Genomic DNA, 18,494 nt, shown 5'->3' on the forward strand with positions numbered 1-18,494 from the left:
TAAGGATGGACCATGCCGGCCGCATGTGCCTCTTCATTGCTCATTATCTCTTCTTCTTTCTACAAATTATTATACTATGCTATGATCTTTTATATGAGAATAAAATACTTTTATTATAATATAGAACAAACCTTTTGAAAAAGAATCAAATAGAACAACTTGGAAGTGGTTAGCCTTTTCCATGAGAGTCCATATAGAAACTTGATTTACATAACGGAATAGTGGTATTTTAGAAAATGTATCTTCTTAAAATAGACTAAACCTAAAAAGGCAATCGAAGAATGTGTATATCGTTATTATGGATGTGGCGAAATGTAAAAAAGAATTAAAATTGAAGAACAAAACTGTGTTGGTTACAATTCTAATTCAACCCTAATTAATCTGATTAGGCTCGAACCTTAATTTAAAAACATAAGTTGGAAACCTAGGTGTCACCCCCATGCTACTGCAAGTAATGTAGATCAGATCCAAAACATGTTAACAAATATCATATATTATATTTATTTAATTAGTTGAATATATAAATCCCAAATTTTACAACAGCAAAAAAAATGAGAAATATTGTTGGTTCGATTATTTTTTAATATGACATTGTGGACAAAATTGGATCGAATAACTAACCGCTAATTATATACTAAAACAGTTTAGTTATATGATCACATTGATAAAAGTATTAAACATAGTAATGTTTTTCTATATTGCCTCAATATATATGATTATATATATGTTTAGGGCTCCAAAATATGAAAATATGTAACTTAGTTACCAACACATTAATCTATACATCAGTTTTTGGAGGCAATATGGCTTCTTTAGCATCCGTTGCTTTATCTCCAACGTACTTGGCCGTTTTATTTTTCATATCAGTCGCTGAGTCTTTCACGTCGCCAGCTTTTTCAACGATGAAGTCTTTGGCGTTCTCCGTCATTGAAGCAGCTTCTTCCTTAGTCTCTCTGCCTTTATCCGTCACAAAGTCAGAAGCTCTCTTTGCATTTTCAGCCACTGAGTCCATCGCTTCACCAGCTTTCCCAAAAATGTAGTCCTTTGCTCTCTCCATATGGTTTTGAAGCTCTTGTCCCTTTTGAGCAGACACTTGTCCCACTTCATTTCCGGTCTCCTTCACATATTCCGAAGCTTTCTGTCTATTATTTGTGTGTGTGTGTGTGTGAGAGAGACGACAAATTACTCAAAATTATTACAGTATATAAACAAAATTATATATATAAACAAATGAGAATTTACATATATTAGTGCTCAATATTCACATATTCCTCCATGTATCAAAACTGCTTGTAAAGTTTGTTTTCTTTTTGGTGTTGTGTGAGCATATATGTTCAAACAAGATTTAAAACTAACCATTACTAATAGTATTAGTAATGTATGTTCCTGATTCAGTTTCATGCTTTTCTAAAGCATTCGATATATACCCTTAATTACCCTTTTATTTTCTTATGAATTTATAAGATTTGGAATTTATTGTTATAGGTAAAAAATCAGAACTAAGTTTTATATATAACAATTTATTCTTTTCATTTGGGTATTAATGTATATTTTATTATTAATAATTTTTGAACAACCAATGTATATTTATTTATATGTGTGTTGTTTTGTACTCCAAATATCTAATATATATATGTCGATCTCTCAAGTATGTCCAAACAAATGCAAAGACTTACGATGCATTGTCAAGCCATTTGGGATCGTTATTGGAGCTGCCAGAAGCTTTCACGGCTGTGGAGATCCACGACTTCTTGCGCTGAGGTGCAGTGATCACGTTCTTCCGGCCAGCTCTCATAGCTCCACCGCCAACGCTGCCTCCTCTCTTGCCTCTGCTGATCAAGAACGAAGAAGATCCCAACCCACTAAGCGCAGCTCTGGAGATCGACATATCTCTATATCCCTAATTTGTGTGTTTTTGAGAGCAAACAGAAACGAGAGAGTTTAGTAATTTGTTAAGAGGAACAAATTAGTGAGTCTTCTTTATAAAGAACGTCATCTATAATGGCTGAGAGGCTGACGTGAATTAGTTTCCAACCAATGACGTTCCTTTAATTTGTTACATCTTAACTCGCCACGTGTACTCACTTTTAGTAGTGAATTAACAGGCATCCCAATATGGCCTAACTTGCAAAATGTTAATCCGTATCGTAACTTGATATTTCATTGACTAATTAAAATGACAAAAATATTAGTACTATTCACATAATACATTTTTGTTGACTAAAGGAAAATATTGGAGTTGACCATAATTTTTTTATCAATCAAGTGGACATCATTAAAACACTCAAATTGAGTGGTTGAGTTTGAATATTTAATACAAAATCTCAAAAATTCTAATGAAATTTAATCTGATAGAATAAAGAAAGGATTACGAAGGAGATTGTGTTTTTTTAGAATACGTAAAAAAAAGAGGGACATGTCCATGCGATTCGCATGTTACTTCTATAATACCTTCTTCTATAGAATATATAAAATACTCAAAACATAATAAAAAGAAGACGAAAATAAAGAAAATGGTACTGTTCGCATGTTTTAGGATATATGCAATTACGTTGAAAGAGAAGTTCGTAGAAGGAGGAGACATGCTGGTCGCATGTTTAAGTATGGTTAGCCATTAATATATTAAAATCCATACACGTACGTAATTACTGATGATTTCACTTTTCCTTACCACCATCTTTTGGGGGTCACTGATTTAGAGTTTCGCTGATTTTGAGAGAGACCACTCTTGTGGACTTCTATAAGTTATCTTTTTCAATCTTATCAGTGTGTGTATTGCATGATAATATCAATATGGATCGTGCCATGGTGGACGCAAGTGATAATAATGTGTTACATTTTCTCCAAGAAGATAGAATAATATTTTAGCGTAACGAATGAAGCAACATAAGCAAGAAATTTGTAATTTGGCCCACCATTTGTTTCTATTTTCCCTATATTAATTTTCAGATAAACATCAAATCTCAACAACTTTTGAACCCACCGAGCACTAAACAATACACAATTCATAATTCTTCTCCGGATATGGGTGTCGACCAAATTTGACCAAACTCTTTTTTGATTAAGATGTATATCAAGAACCGTACAACTAAATACTAGTATTAAAATTGTAAATTCTATGCTTTTTATAGATTACCAGAAATATTTAGGTTTAGCGTGCGATATAAATTAACTTTTTAAAGAATAGTCAAGAAAAATTAGTATTTGATTAGTAAGAGTAACAACTAATTTAAGAAAGCCGCCGTGACCCGATGGTCTAATCCTATAATTGGATTAGGGAGTACGTGAAAGTGACTTTAGGATCTTTATAGATACTCATCTTGTTCGATCCACATCGGCTTTATGTCCACTAAATCCATAAAGTTCAGATCATTGGCAATTTCTATTTGGCTAGGAATTTGGATAGTCAACACAATTTCCAATACAAAATTCTTTAGCTTCTATCTTCGTATAGAACAAAGAGCATGTTTCCTCGCTATGTAATCGTGTAACTGATAGATATGATAGAAAGAAAACAGAATAAATTGTAAAGGGTAAGAAAGATTCATTATACTAGAATAGTTGCTTGTACATGGATCTTTACATTTGTTTTTAGTATTATTTATTCTTGGTTTTGTACACGAGTGAACTAAATTAGAGATAGAGGAGCATGTTAAAGAGATAAATAACTAAAGATCTTAATCTTTCAAGTAAACCTTTGATGTTCGATCTAAATTTCAAGAGTTCTGTTCACAAAAATAAAAGATATTAAAATAACATGTGTAATAATCACACTCAAAGCAAACTTTGTCGCCATTAATTTCATATTGCATGCTCTATATTTACGTATCAAAAGTGTGATTCCTTTCTACAAATAACTTTGTTAGAATGTTTAAAAGCATATAGTTGAACTGTCAATATCCAAACCACGCACTAATTATATTGTTCACCATCTTTAATTATTCACATTAACGTATTTATAAAGTTAATTACAGTATATGATGGATATATAATCCACGAATCTTCTTCTCTAGCCATGGCCCCATAAAATCAGCCGAACATGTTTTCCACGAATGTTCATAAAGTATAAGACCAAACATTTCTTTAGCTTTAACTTTACGTAACTTACAAAATTCAAAATGTTCTAATAGCCACGCCGGAGATAATATTGTCGTTGCTAAAGGTTCTTTACTAACAATCTTTTAAAAAACCAATATGTTATGCACAAAAGCGAATAGAACAAGTTATCAGGTCCATTAAAAGCCCACAAGTAAGCCTATAATAAAAAAATATTTCGTTTTATTGTTCTTGAAATTAAGTTAAGAGTACATAAAATGATTTAAACAAAACCAAATCAACAATCATACAAGAAGAGAAGCATGAAGTTCCAAAGCCAAGAACATACATAACATAACCTTACTGAAATATTAAACCGGAACCTCGTAGTTTACATTCAACAATCTCATCAACGGTTTTGGCCATATGAGGAGTAAGATGATTCTTCCAGTCACCAACTTCACCTTTCCTAAAGAATAACTGAGAATCTACACCAATTCTTGTCGTCCCATTTTGATTAACTTCCAAATTGCTTAAGTTCCGTAAACTACACAGCTTCAAGATCTCGTCCACCGATCCACTTTGTTCTTCTTCCTTGGTGAATGGACAATTCAAGAACTCGGCGAGTCTCTTGACTTGAACACGAGGCTCCTCAAGCATCTCCTCATACCTCATAAAAAGAACATTCTCCTTATCTTCTAGGCTCCCTTTCCAATAGCTCAATACATGTTCCCAGTAAGGTCCATATACGACATATCCTTTGCAATATCCATCGAACATGAGCTCAAAAGTGGACTGATCCAACTTGGTGCGATGTAACTTGTTTCTATAATGCCAACCAGAAACAAAGGTATCTTTGATACCTCTACACACATATACGATTTTGCAAGGTCGAGAAGCCTTTTTGGTGGCCTCACGCAATGCTTGTAAGTGTATGTGTGTAGAAAATATCATAGGGGAAGGAAACTTTGCGAGATCTGGAGCTTTGCTATCAGCGTATAACTCAACCTCAAGAAATGGGACAAGATCATGAGGGTTTTGTGAGAGCAAAGGATGGATTTGGGGGTTTTCACGGTACTCATCTCTATGTACAACAGCGAAAACCAGGGATTTGAGCCAAGTGGTTCCACCTTTGGGCAAAGAAGCCATGATTATATCGGTATCTCGTGGCTTGAAATGTTTTTGGACGTCAAGAACGGCTTGGAGTAAGTTTGGATAGTACCAACAACCTTTGTAGTTGTGGATATCAACACCCACGAAATCTTTCCCTGAAGGTAGAGAAGAGATCAAGTTCTTGGTTTCTTGGCTAACGTGGTCGTCTTTCATGTAGTTTGGAAGGTGAACAGGCTCCATTACGATACTTTTTTTTCTCTATGTGAACACAAAGAGATGAGAGTGAAAATAGGTGGAGAACTAAAAGAGTCTTTACTTTATTTGGTGCTTTGAATAGCTCGGCCTTACAAGTTTACATATATGTGTATATTTCAAGACATGGGTAGATCCTAAGCCACACATATTTCCTACATCAAGATAAGAATCTTATCTTTAACAGACTTGTGGTGGAAAGGTAAAAAAAAAAGTGACCCTTACTTTGTCTTTTCATCAACTATGTCATTTTGGAAATTATTTTACGTTTAGGTTTTGTAGCTGACGAGTGTACCTTTAAGCGCATGTGCCGTGTCCTAATCCGAATCTAAAAGTGATAGCGTGCGACAACAAAAAAAAAAAAAAGGATTAAAGATTATTATATTGTATATGAATACATGATTCATTTTATTCATACAAGAACAACAACAAACACATACAACAGAAATTATTAAAAGAAAACTCACAAGATTAAAGAAAACATTACACAACAAGTTTCAAAGATTGACTCAAGAATAAAATTTCAGACCAGAACCATGGAACTTCTCTTCAATGGTTCGATCAATTTCCTCTGCCAAGGACTCACTCAGAGTATCTCTCCATCCTCCAGTTTCTCCTTTTCTAAAGAAAGATTTAGTCTCTATTCCATTTGGCAATTTCCCTGCTCTGTTAACTTCCAAATTACTTAAACTCTCAAAACTACACAACTTCACAATCTCTCTCACTTCTTCTTCTTCAATAAAACCACATCCCAAGAACTCAGCGATTTGCTTCATCTCAGCTCCTGTCTGCTTCTTGAGCTCCTCGTATGTAACAAACAAGACCTTATTAGGATTCTCGCGGCTGGCGTACCAGTACTCCAATATATGTTCCCAAAAAGGTCCACCTATAAACTTCCCTTCACAAAACGCTTCAACCGCCTTTTCGATAGGATAATCTGCGGTTTCCTCAGGAGCTAGCTTTTTCCCAAAATGCCATAAGGACACAAACATGTCTTTAGGGTTCCTACAACAATACACAATCTTACAAGACGAGCTCTTAATGGATTCTGGCAGGGACAAATACGGTATGTGCGTGTTCATCAGTCTTGGAGTAGGCAACCCCGAGAAATCGAAATCTGGAGATTCATAGTAAACTCCTTCCAAGAAGGGCACAAGAAGGTGTGGATTGGTAACCAAAAGAGGATGGTTACCTAAAGAAGGAACTGGAAACTTGTGTCTGTGAAGGAGAGCAAAGACAAGAGCTTTTAACCAAGTGGTTCCTGATTTAGGATTAGTGACGAGGATAATGTCGGAATCTTTGGCTTCAAAGCGTTTTTGACAGATCAAGATTCCTTGTAAGAGAGCTTGTGTGTGCCAACGTCCTTGGAATTGATACATTTCACTCACCAACCAACCTTTCTCTTTTGGAAGAGAAGAGATCATATCTCTTGTTTCTTGTGTCAGCAGTTCATCTCTCAGGTAATCAGGAACTGATGATGATGACGACATTGTTAAGAGTTATTGATCAATCTTGAGAAAATGTTGTTTAATTTAAAGTACGCGATGTTTTGCTTAAGCTCTATTGCATAGGTTAATGCTTGCGTGCTTTTATACATGTATGATAAGTTTGCTCTACAAGCAAATAGGACAATACTATAAATTTCCAAAGATAGTATTTTGAGTGGAGTGGTCAACAACACATCATTTACTTGAAGAGCACGTAGAATAAAATATCCAAAGAGAACTAATTAAAAAGAAAACGAAAGAAGAAGAATCACGACTCTAATATAATCTTGAAAACAACATGACATGACTTGCAAGTTGCATGCAACTCGTGATTTCAAAATATTGATATTTTTGTATTCACAATTTCAAAATTTTCAATCTTTAAAAACTGTTAAGGAAAACCATAGGTATTAAATATAACACTTTATTTTGGATTAATTTGTTACTTTTTTGGATATATCTATAAACTTGTTTTGTAGATGATCGAGTTCATTCATATGGACCCTATTAGGAATATCCTTGTTTTAAAAATTGCTAGGCGTTAGTCGGGCGGCCAAGGTGTGTCTAGCACGTAGCAAGAAAATCGGTGATTAAACAAGGATTAATCGGAGACTAGTTTTAGAGTTATTTTATTAAATAAATAAAAACAATAATTATATGGTGTTAATTATATGTATAGTTCGACTTCTAGTAATAAAAAAACACAAAACTATAATATTGGTTCCAAACTGTAGTAAATATATCAAAATCATAATTTTAAAGCCAAATTTATGTTTTCATTAAAATTTTGAATATAAATTATTGTAAAACATCACAAATTCTCAATATAAATGTTTAATAACCACAAAAAGTTAGACAGGAATTAATCATTAATCAAAGCGGATAGGGTGGACAGAACGATTACACAAGGAGTAATCGGACGTAGGCGGGGATTTTTTAAACCGGAGGAATATGTATTGAGCTATTTGAAAAAAAAAGCTTAGAAGATAGAATGTTGTTTTTTTCCTTCTTAAGTGTATTAAGAAACCGGTTTATAAGTTTTTACATATTTTAGTAAAAATTACATAATTTGTTATTGGTCTAAGATAACTTGAAAATTTATCATTAAAGGTAAAAATGTAAATTAAATCTTTCTCCAATAAAATCTTTTAAATAATTATTAGTTTCCACCAAAAAAAAATCAAATATTGTGTAAACTTATAAAATAATGGGCGTAGATTCTAAGGCCTCCTTCAAGGAAGGTGAAGTTAGTGATCGGAAGAATCATATAGTAAACTATGAACTAAGAAGGTTCCGGTTTGAGAAGTCAATAAGTTGGTTATTCAACCTTTTTCAATCTTGATTTCAATGAGTTGGCCTTGCTGATCACTTTCTTGATAAACAATGTGATTATATCAACTTTTGCTTATAATATCATCGTCGTAAACTTATAATAACATTTTATTTTCCACATATAAATTTATGAAAATATAAAGTAACACTTTACAAGATTGCCATGTGCCCGTGTCATAAACTCGAATCTTATTATTCAAAAACACACACACAATTCATTTTATTCATACAAAAAACAACAAAAAAACAAATTTGACACCAAACAACAAAATACTCACAACACCAAAGAAGAACAAGTTCCAAAGATTGGTTCAAGAAGAAAATTTCAGACCAGAATCTTGAAACTTGTCTTCAATGGTTCTATCAATTTCTGCAGCCAAGGACTCACTCAACGTATCTCTCCATCCTCCAATCTCTCCTTTTCTAAAGAAAGATTTAGTCTCTATTCCATTTGGTAGTTTCCCTTCTCTGTTAACTTCCAAATTACTTAAACTCTCAAAGCTACACAACTTCACAATCTCCTCCACTTGTCCTTCTTCAATAAAGCCACATCCCAAGAACTCAGCGATTCGCTTGATCTCAACTCCCGTCTGCTTCTTAAGGTCCTCGTATGTAACAAACATGACCTTATCCGGATTCTCTCGGCTTGCGTACCAATACTCCAATATATGATCCCAAAAGGGTCCACCTATAAACTTCCCTTCACAAAACGCCTCAACCGCTTTTTCGATAGGATAATCAGCGGTTTCCTTAGGAGCTAGCTTCTTGCCAAAGTGCCATAAGGACACAAACATGTCCTTAGGGTTCCTACAACAATACACAATCTTACAAGAAGAGCTCTTAACCGATTCGGGGAGTGAAGGATACGGTATGTGCGTGTTCATCAGTCTTGGAGTAGGCAACCCCAAGAAATCGAAATCTGGAGATTCATAGTAAACTCCTTCCAAGAAGGGCACAAGAAGGTGTGGATTGGTAACCAAAAGAGGATGGTTACCAGAAGAAGGAACTGGGAACTTGTGTCGGTTAAGGAGAGCAAAGACAAGAGCTTTTAACCAAGTGGTACCTGATTTAGGATTAGTGACGAGGATAATGTCGGAATCTTTGGCTTCAAAGCGTTTTTGGCAGAGCAAGAGTCCTTGTAAGATAGCTTGTGTGTACCAATATCCTTGGAATTGACACACCTCACTCACTAACCAACCTTTCACTTTTGGAAGAGAAGAGATCAGATCTATTGTTTCTTGTGTCAGGAGTTCATCTCTCAAGTAATCAACTGATGTTGATGACATTGTTAAGAGATCGATTAATCTTGAGAAAAATGTTGGTGCAAGTATCAAGTATGATATGATCTTATTGCAACTATGAGGGTAAATGCTTGTGTGGTTTTATAATGCTTCAAATTTCTCCAAATATAATATTTTGGGTGGAGTGGATTGGATTGATCAACACTCAACATATCATATACTTGGAGAGCAAGTACAATAAGAAAACAAAACAAAATGAAAGAAGGAGAATCACGACTCTAGCCTATGATAACAAATATAAAAAATACAAAAATCTATTTTTATAATGTCTTACATTTATATTAACTTGAATAAAAATGTACACAGTTTTTTTTTTTTTTTTTTTTTTGTTGACAGACCAGTTTGGACGGTTGGTCAATCACAATAAGTCAACAACCTTATTTGTATAGATGAAGACTAAACCACCTAAAGACATAAATGGAGAAATGAGTTCAACTAAAGCAGATTCGTAGCAAAAGAATCTAAACTTAGAATTAGTTAGTTTTCTGCTCAGTGGTTTTATCAATTTCTAGGAGAGGGAAACTTTGTGAGAACTCTGGAGTTTGGCTATCAGCGTATAACGCTCAATAGAGATGTGAGTATGTGACAATATCATGAGGGGTTTGTGAGAGCAAAGGATAAATATGGGAAGGTTTTCACGGTATTTTATCTCTCTATATATGTACAACAGAGAACACTAGGGATATTTGAGCCAAGTGCTTCCACCTTTTGGGCAAACAAGCCATGATTATATCGATATCTCGTGGCTTGAAATGTTTTTGGACGACAAGAACGGCTTGGAGAACTTTTGGACAGTACCAAAAACCTTTGTAGTTGTAGAGACCGTGGTAGCCCATGAAATCTTTGTCTCAAGATAGAGAAGAGATCAAGTTTTTTGGTTTGGTTTCACTTCGGATATTTAGGGACTAGTTTGATCCATCATAATAAGTCAACAACCTTATTTGCATTGATGAATATTAAACCAACTAAAGTCTAAATCATACATAAATTGAGAAGAAAAAACAAGAAAGACTCAATAAATTGAGAAATGACTTCAACTAAAGCAGATTCTTAGCAAAAGAATCTAAAATCAGAACCAATTAGCTTCTGCTCAGTGGTTTTATCAATTTCCTCTGCTAATGAAGGAGTTAAAGTATCAGTCCATCCACCAATCTCCCCTTTCCTAAAAAATGCCTTAGTCTCCATTCCATTCACTAACTTGCCCTTCTCATTAACCTTCAATTTACTCAGATTCTCAAGGCTACACAGCTTTATGATATCTTCTAAAACTCCCTTCTCTATCTCTTCCTCTGTCAAAGAGCATCCCAAGAACTCAGCGATCCGCAACACCCAATCCTTAGGTTGTTCCCTCATCTCTTCGTACATAACAAACATAACCTTTTCCGGGTTTTCTCGGCTCTCTTTCCAGTACTCTAATGCATGATCCCAAAAGGGTCCATAAACACTCGACCCTCTGCAAAACCCACTCACCATTTCCTCCATTGTGCATCCAACCATCTCTTCAAGAACCAAACTTTTCACGAAATGCCAAAGCGAGACAAATGCGTCCTTCGGGTTCCTGCAGCAATACACAACTTTACAAGAAGAGTCCTTAACGGACTCAGGGAGTGACACCAGAGGGATGTGTGTGGAGAAGATACTCGGAGAAGCATCTTGATTGTGAAACTGGAATCCTTCGATAAAAGGCACGAGAGTATGCGGGTTGTTATCGAGAAGAGGATGTGATTCTTGAGGGTTTTGGAACTCATGTCTGTGAATCAGAGCAAAGACAAGAGCTTTCAACCAAGTTGTACCTGACTTAGGACTGCTTACGAGGATGATGTCTGAATCTTTGGCCTGAAAATGCTTCTGGCTGTATAGAACACCTTCTAAGATATTTGGTGGGTACCAAAAGCCTTGGTATTGATAGAGATACTCTGCAAAGAAGCCTTTGTCTTTAGGAAGACAAGACAGCAACTCCTCACATTCATGGCTAAATTTAGTGTCTGCCAATAACTTTGAAAGAGTGTTTTTGGATGTTGTCATTTTAGAGACCGTTGCTTTCACAATATGCTACAAAGCTCTATTTATAACTAGATTACGACTATTTTAATGGAAACCTCTTAAGACATATTTTCTTCCAAAAGAATTATTTATGGTTTCTAAATAAACTATTAAAAGGGAAGTATTAAAAAAAAAAATCCTATAGTATTAAATGGGAAGTACTAATAGGAGAATAATATCCAAAAAAAATCATATACTATTAAGAGGAAGTACTAATAGAAGAATATCTAAAAAAAAATCATATTTACATGAAATGTCATTACTATAGAGGGTATATATCCAAACATATCTAAATACAGCAAAATGGATTTTACATACTTGGATCTTGAATAAGATACTCTGGAATTTTTTCATTGGTTAGGATATTTTCCTTGAAAAAAGAGAATTTTATGCCATAACTGTATTTTATATTTAGAAGCTAATTTGTACACTCCTATTATATAGGAATTTAAAATTTTTCTCATTTTTCAATTATAATCATTTTATGTCATGATTCAATTATATTTATTTAATTATGCTTCTAATTTTTAATTTTTTTTTTTTTATGATTCTTTTTAAAATACACGGATCTTTGCGGGATGGTTCGTCATAACATACATTGTGAGTATGTAATTTTTTTAATATACGTTCTTTTATTTGTTTATTTAAATATTTTAATTCATTTTCGAATACACACTTTTCCCAAAAAATTGAAACCAAATATATATATTTCAAAATAATAATTGTTGATACTAAAAAAATTCATATGATAAAACACGTTAAAAATATAATAAACTCGAAAACATTCCCCCACTGCTGTAGCGCAGTCCGAACCTAGTTTCCAATAACATGGCCAACACAATTTTACGGTAATTAAAACTAAGAAATATACAAAGAGTTCGCAAAAGAAATTATGAATTTAATATTACACACAACAATTGAAATTAATTATGCAACTTCTCCATTATATCCTTATTTAGTGTCTTTCCTTACTAAGCACAAGCAAACAACAAGAACCAAAATGTACTTTCAAGATAGGATTACCAAAGATCTAGAAAAGGGTAAGAAAGGCCAAACTTATTTACTTGAATGATAAAGTAATTGCTAGATTCATTAGACTTTAGCTCCAAATGTAATAAGCTTCCATTTAACAACAAAGAAAGTTCTACATCTTGTCCTAACCATTCATTTTTCAAAGTTTTACAGCAGAGAGATTTAAAGTTCCTCAAAACCAACAAATGGCTACATTCTCAGAAGATAGTCCATACTAAAAACGATCCTACTTGTCGCAAACATACCAACTTTAACAAGAACCTAGAAATGTGTCCGAGAGACGAGAACAACCACTCACTTTTTATTATTCGACATCCGCAGCTCCCAATAAGTACGATGTAGGCGCATCATCTCCAAGCAGCGGAATATACTCAGATCCTCTCACGTGAACGCTAAAGCAAGCTAATAAACAAACAAGAAAAGAATTACAATAACAATATTGATCATTGGTATCTATAAGTACCTAGGATATGAAACTTGTGCATACCATTCTCGATTTTGATCACACTTTGAAGCATCACTTCCATCTTGGATTTCATGTCGTAACTGTCATCCATCTTTGGCACAACTAGCATAAGTTCCCTATGAATCTGTCGAACAAACTGGCAAATCCGCTGCGCGAATTCGATTTCACCATCTGATATTCGACCAATAGCCATTCGCATTAGCTCTCCAGTCAGATCGGCAAGCTGTACATGTGTGCAAGTGAATATTAATAATCAAACACAGCTTAGAAATCCAAACTATAAAGAGACTTTATTTTAAAGTGGCCACAAATCAAGAGAGCCAAAATACCCCAAGAATATAGTCGAGGATATTGATCTGCAACGGTTCTAATGAAGGGTCACTAAGCGGTACAAGCGTTGCGTTAATGTCATCGAGAGTGCATAGTGTCCCAGACAAGCAGAACTTATAAAACGTAGCAGCTTCAACATATTCCTGCACCTGTAAATTACCGAAAACCACATACATATCAGTCAAAATCGTTAGCCAAAATGGTTTCCAACAGAAAACTAATCAATATTTCACAGACCCCTGGGGAATAAGCTCGTCTCAGCTTCCAAAAATCAGTCCCTTGAAGTTCTCTCATTAGCCGGGCAAAATGTTGATCCCTCACAGCTTCTAAATCTTTCCCTGCTTTCTCCAAAACTTCCTCTTTGTTATCTTTGCTGAGTCTGCCGCATAACATAACATTGTAAACCAAACAAACAAACAGAATCTTTGATGAACATAAACAAAAACAACAGAGGCTTTGATGTTTACCTGTGAACCTGAAAGATAACTTTTTTACTGTTCATTGTGATATCACGACTTGCCTTCACCACTCTTTCTCGCTTCTCATTCTACAAAGATAAAGCACGCTCCTTTATAATCAATTTCATCATAATCAAGGACTCAAGTTTCAAATTCACTACAGGACGACACACAAAACCCACCCTCGACTCAAACTAACAGAAGAATCAAAGTTGCAATAAGAAAGATCATCTCTTTCATTGTCTACCTAACAAATCTTCCAAAAACGACTCAATCCCATGATGCAAGTTTAAACCTTTTTCATCATAGTCAAAGACTCAAGTTTCAAATTCACTACAAGGCAATACACAAAACCCACCCTCGACTAGAAAAAAACAGAAGAATCGATGTTGGAATTAGAAAGATCATTTCTTTGATTGTCTACCCTAACAAATCTTCCTTAAAGACTCAATCACATAATGCAAAGTTTCGACCTTTTTTAACAACACAAACCAGAGAACATCGAGATTTGTCAGGAAACTTTGACAAAGAGGGATAACAAAACACTTACGAAGTTATTGAGATAATCAGCGTAAGTAGAGAAAGCATCTTTCATGGAGGATTCAGCAGTCATCGTCCTAGCTTTCTTAACCAATTGTTCAGCACCAGTCTCTGCAACTACACAAAAAAAATTCCCAAAACCCTCGTTACGAATCTACTCAAAATCATGAATAAATGCAGGAGTATGTGTGTGTGTATACATACTTTGATGGAGTCGCTGAGGTTTTAATTTGGGAGCCATTAGCATAAAGGCTACTCTTTGGAACACCGATGAACAACTCAACATCTGTCTGCTTACTCCAACGCTCGCAATCGAAGTCGAAGAGGTTTATTCGTGATACTGTATTCTATAATATATAATTTAAATACGACAGAGTAGAAATCAGGGTGCTGTGGTGTAGTGGTTATCACGTTTGCCTTACACGCAAAAGGTCTCCAGTTCGATCCTGGGCAGCACCATCTTTTTAAATGCTTAATCAATGTTATATTATATGTATATAATTTTTTTTTTTCACTTTTCACTGTGATTTTTAGCTTAACCAGGTAGTTTTAGAATCTAAGAATCTAAATTAGTTTATGCACAAAAGGTGTTCAATGATTTGCATGAATCAATTTGAAATAAGCAACACTTTCGAACCAAAAAAATAATAATGTTAGAAAGTATTTTGGACAAATTGGATTTTAGTTGAATGCTAGTTTGATTACATAACAAATTGGATTTGATTATATATATTATAGTAATGTTATATAATAAATATCTAGACATAAGTTTTACACATTTGATAAATTTCTTATTGTTGTTTATGTTCTTATTTAAGTTCCTAATTGTTATTTGCTGTTTTTGCTTATTCTCTTATGTTTTTTATAATATGTTTTTGTTTGTAGTTTGTAGAGTTATGTATAATGATAAAAAAAAAAAGTGTTATATATTTGGATATTGTATGGCGGGAATGACTTTTGACCAATTTATATAAATAAGAGGATAAGGCTTGTGAAAGATAAAGTTAAAATGGAAGAATACCTATCAATAAGTTTTAATTTGGGAAAAGATAAAGTTAAAAACTTATCGAGTGCTAAGACTATCTTTATTGCATAATTATTATGAGTGTATTAATATAAAACTAATCACTATTATATTATGGATGTCTTTGAAGTTTGAAACAAAAACAAACTCAATCAAAGTAAAGATTTTGAGTGAATTTCTTTATATATAGTTGTTGACAAAAGAAAAAGTAAAAACACTTTAAACCGATGTCTCACATTCTCCAATTTTTTTTTATTATATTATTATTACTATGTCACTTTTAATTATATGTTAATAGAGATGTTCTAAGTGTTTTATAGAGAATTTAAATGGGTGTATGATTTTAGAAAGTAAGATCTGAGAGAATAGAAAATTGTTCAATAAAAAATCAATTGTAAACATATTTTTTATTAATCAAAAAAGTGTTTAGAGAAACCTTGTTTTAATATTCTGATTTAGATCATCTTTGAGTAAATTTTGCACAAAGACAATTTTGGACTTTTAATTACGTGAAAAGTAAATTATCGTACAAGTAATTAGTTTTATAAAGCTGAAACTATAAGAGCATGTACAATGGTGATTTTATGAGTGTTTTAACATAAGTTTTATAATATAATAATTAAGTTTAAATGAAATATTTGGTCTAATAATAAAAAATCATGTCTAATTTAAAACCCATTTGTGAGTGTCTAAAAAATAAATTTTACATAAAACATTATAATTAATTATTTTAGACACTATTAAGAGTGCCATTGATCATGGTCTAAATAGGAACTAATCGAACTGTGAGTGATAGCTTAGCTTGTTGACCAAACAAAATAAAATCCCTTATAAACACCATTCCAAAAGTTAAAAGCTTAAAAGTTTTCAATTCATGATTTTGAAAATAAGCGGCCGAAACGTTATACGCTTCCTCCACACACACAACAACAGATTCCAAACAAACGCAACTCAATCGCTTCTAAACGCCAATTTTCGCGTTACATTTTAATTTAAAACATGGTGACATTGATCGTAGCCACCACCTCCGATCCAGCGTCGATCAATCCTGCGGCGGCGCTTCTCGCCATGCCCGGTTGGACCACCGGACCAACCTTGCCGCCGGTAAAGTTTTGATCTTTCTCCGCCGGTAAAGTTTCAACCTTTATCTCCTCTGATTCTGTTCTTCTCGAAAATTTCAGGGCATTAAGAGTTTCACAAACAAGCAAACGAGAGTGATTCAACACGATGGGTCTATAGTTAAAGAAGACGATCTCGATTTACGTTGGGAAGAAGCTACAGGTGAAGTTATTGATGAAGTCATCTTCCTCAGCCGTCACACCGCCGTCTCGAATCGTCCTGCTCTAACTGTTCATCCGATTGGTATGTAAAAATCCAAACTTTCTAATTGGGTTTTGTTTTTGTATTATGATTCTTCTGTATTCTGTAAGGATGTTTTGGTTGACAAGTGTAGGAGTGCTTCATCTAAAGGATGGGGAATCGCCTCCGCAAGGTGGAAAGCCGGGGTGGGCGGCGTTGCCAAACCCTAGAATTGGTCCATGGTTTCGTCTTTTGAAGAAAATGGCTGAAGCTCATGGTTTAGTTCCTGAGTTTGAGGTGTTTGTTGTTTTGTCTTCCTCATGAATTTGATTATGATTGAACTTTGGTTTGGTTTGAGAATGCAAATTGCTTTGTGTTGATGTAGATTACATTGGAAGCCACTCATCATGGACCAATAACTAACAAGCCAACGATGTTTTTGGAGATTGGTGAGAGCTTTCTGCTTTGTTCCTTTGTCTAAATTGAAAAGCTCTATGCTTTCTTGAAATAGCCATAGCCATTTTCGTGTGTCTGAATATGGAGGATTTGTTATTACATTTTGCCATTTTGAATGTATTATACTTGGTTTGATTTCTGAGATTGATTCACGCAATAACACGCGGTTGTTGAGAATTCGAGGCTCTAATGAACCATTGCTTATTGTGTATATGTAGGAAGTACAGAGGAATACTGGAAGAGACAAGATGCCGCTCAAGTCATGGCTCTTGTAAGTGTAAAAATTTCATTACAATAAGGTCGTTGTTCTTGTTTCTTGTTCATGTGGATTATAATACCTCTTTGGGGTTTAAAAGTTTGCTTTATAGTCATCATTATGATTAACAAGAGTGGTTAGCAACAATTTTGAGGCTGATCACTGATTATTTGTATATTAGTCTATATCTTCTCTTCATGAGTAATTTTTTTTTGCCAATATCTATAAGCTTGCTTCCATTTAGTATAAACCAATTGTGTTTTGTGATTCAGTTAATGTGGGAAGGACTTGGGCTAGGAGGTGGGGATGCCCTGGGGAACTGGAACAGGTATATCTATGGTAGCTTGATCATTACCTCGACATAAAGAAAAGAAAGTAGTACGATCAAAACTAATGTGGATTGTTTTATGGTGGACAGTGAAACCGGAAAGAGGAAAGTTCTTTTAGGGATTGGAGGTGGACATTATGCTCCTCGTCACATGGATATAGTTTTGTATGTTGTCAAGAACTCTGCTTTGTGTGGTCACAACATTGAATCAGTTCTTTGTCTAATTGTTTTAATTCTGAATTCATCAGGAAAGACGATATTTGGGTAGCCCATTTGCTTTCTGGCTACTCATTGCCGATGGAAGATCCAACTCAAACCAATCCTAAAGAGAATCAAATTGGTGGAAATTGGAGACAATCAATTAAGGCAGCATATGAAGCTACTAAAGCAGCATTCCCTGGAGGCGAGATCCTGGCTCATCTTGACCAAAAGTAATGTCTAAATTCAATCTCCACCTAATATTGTTTCATCCTCACAGTGAACTACGAGTAAAAGGTTTTGTTTTGTTTACTTACAGGAGCTTCAAAGGATGGCAAAAGAAGGCCATTACAGAGTTCTTGGCAGAAGAGAGCATCAATGTCGGGAAGCCAAACGATTTCACATGAACTTTGAGACTCAAAAAACATATTTAAGATCTGATTCTTGGTTTGTTCACACAATCTATCATTTGACTAAGTTGAGATTGATATTCATCTGTAAGCTCTATTTTTTAAATTCACTTCTTGTTTTATGATAGAAGAAG

The 18,494-nt window shown here is 34.3% G+C and overlaps 7 protein-coding genes and 1 non-coding gene across 8 annotated transcripts; 2 read left to right on the plus strand and 6 right to left on the minus strand.

Moving 5' to 3' along the window:
• Nucleotides 1–673: 673 nt before the first annotated feature.
• LOC17885625 (protein COLD-REGULATED 15B, chloroplastic) lies at nt 674–1,939 on the minus strand. Its single transcript, XM_006291825.2, has 2 exons — nt 1,677–1,939; nt 674–1,142 (listed from the first exon to the last, which is right to left on the minus strand). The coding sequence occupies exons 1-2, from the start codon at nt 1,886–1,888 to the stop codon at nt 779–781; spliced, it is 576 nt and encodes a 191-aa protein (XP_006291887.1). The 5' UTR covers nt 1,889–1,939; the 3' UTR covers nt 674–778.
• A 2,319-nt stretch (nt 1,940–4,258) lies between these two features.
• Nucleotides 4,259–5,464, minus strand: LOC17887480 (cytosolic sulfotransferase 11). The gene has a single exon (XM_006291421.2). The coding sequence runs from the start codon at nt 5,386–5,388 to the stop codon at nt 4,396–4,398; it is 993 nt and encodes a 330-aa protein (XP_006291483.1). The 5' UTR covers nt 5,389–5,464; the 3' UTR covers nt 4,259–4,395.
• A 373-nt stretch (nt 5,465–5,837) lies between these two features.
• LOC17886880 (cytosolic sulfotransferase 12) lies at nt 5,838–6,945 on the minus strand. The gene has a single exon (XM_006292592.2). It carries the CDS (start codon nt 6,888–6,890, stop codon nt 5,910–5,912), a length of 981 nt encoding a protein of 326 aa, XP_006292654.1. The 5' UTR covers nt 6,891–6,945; the 3' UTR covers nt 5,838–5,909.
• Nucleotides 6,946–8,385: 1,440 nt separating this feature from the next.
• LOC17885525 (cytosolic sulfotransferase 12) lies at nt 8,386–9,584 on the minus strand. The gene has a single exon (XM_006292539.2). It carries the CDS (start codon nt 9,503–9,505, stop codon nt 8,531–8,533), a length of 975 nt encoding a protein of 324 aa, XP_006292601.1. The 5' UTR covers nt 9,506–9,584; the 3' UTR covers nt 8,386–8,530.
• Nucleotides 9,585–10,448: 864 nt separating this feature from the next.
• On the minus strand, nt 10,449–11,545 carry LOC17887032 (cytosolic sulfotransferase 13). Its single transcript, XM_006292130.2, has one exon. The coding sequence runs from the start codon at nt 11,543–11,545 to the stop codon at nt 10,571–10,573; it is 975 nt and encodes a 324-aa protein (XP_006292192.1). The 3' UTR covers nt 10,449–10,570.
• A 1,090-nt stretch (nt 11,546–12,635) lies between these two features.
• Nucleotides 12,636–14,692, minus strand: LOC17886308 (translin-associated protein X). Its single transcript, XM_006291555.2, has 7 exons — nt 14,594–14,692; nt 14,400–14,506; nt 13,859–13,938; nt 13,629–13,770; nt 13,391–13,540; nt 13,083–13,284; nt 12,636–12,997 (listed from the first exon to the last, which is right to left on the minus strand). The coding sequence occupies exons 1-7, from the start codon at nt 14,673–14,675 to the stop codon at nt 12,900–12,902; spliced, it is 861 nt and encodes a 286-aa protein (XP_006291617.1). The 5' UTR covers nt 14,676–14,692; the 3' UTR covers nt 12,636–12,899.
• An 83-nt stretch (nt 14,693–14,775) lies between these two features.
• On the plus strand, nt 14,776–14,848 carry TRNAV-UAC. Its single transcript has one exon. It is a non-coding gene; the product is annotated as a tRNA-Val (tRNA).
• Nucleotides 14,849–16,255: 1,407 nt separating this feature from the next.
• LOC17885303 (D-aminoacyl-tRNA deacylase) lies at nt 16,256–18,485 on the plus strand. Its single transcript, XM_023783258.1, is given in 10 exon segments — nt 16,256–16,408; nt 16,411–16,517; nt 16,595–16,775; nt 16,867–17,009; nt 17,098–17,161; nt 17,387–17,439; nt 17,697–17,752; nt 17,843–17,917; nt 18,001–18,183; nt 18,270–18,485. Coding segments are annotated over 10 exon segments (1,071 nt in total). The 5' UTR covers nt 16,256–16,287; the 3' UTR covers nt 18,358–18,485.
• Nucleotides 18,486–18,494: the final 9 nt, after the last annotated feature.

Source organism: Capsella rubella, unplaced genomic scaffold, assembly GCF_000375325.1.
Source record: "Capsella rubella cultivar Monte Gargano unplaced genomic scaffold, Caprub1_0 scaffold_5, whole genome shotgun sequence".
Classification (NCBI taxonomy): Eukaryota; Viridiplantae; Streptophyta; class Magnoliopsida; order Brassicales; family Brassicaceae; genus Capsella; species Capsella rubella.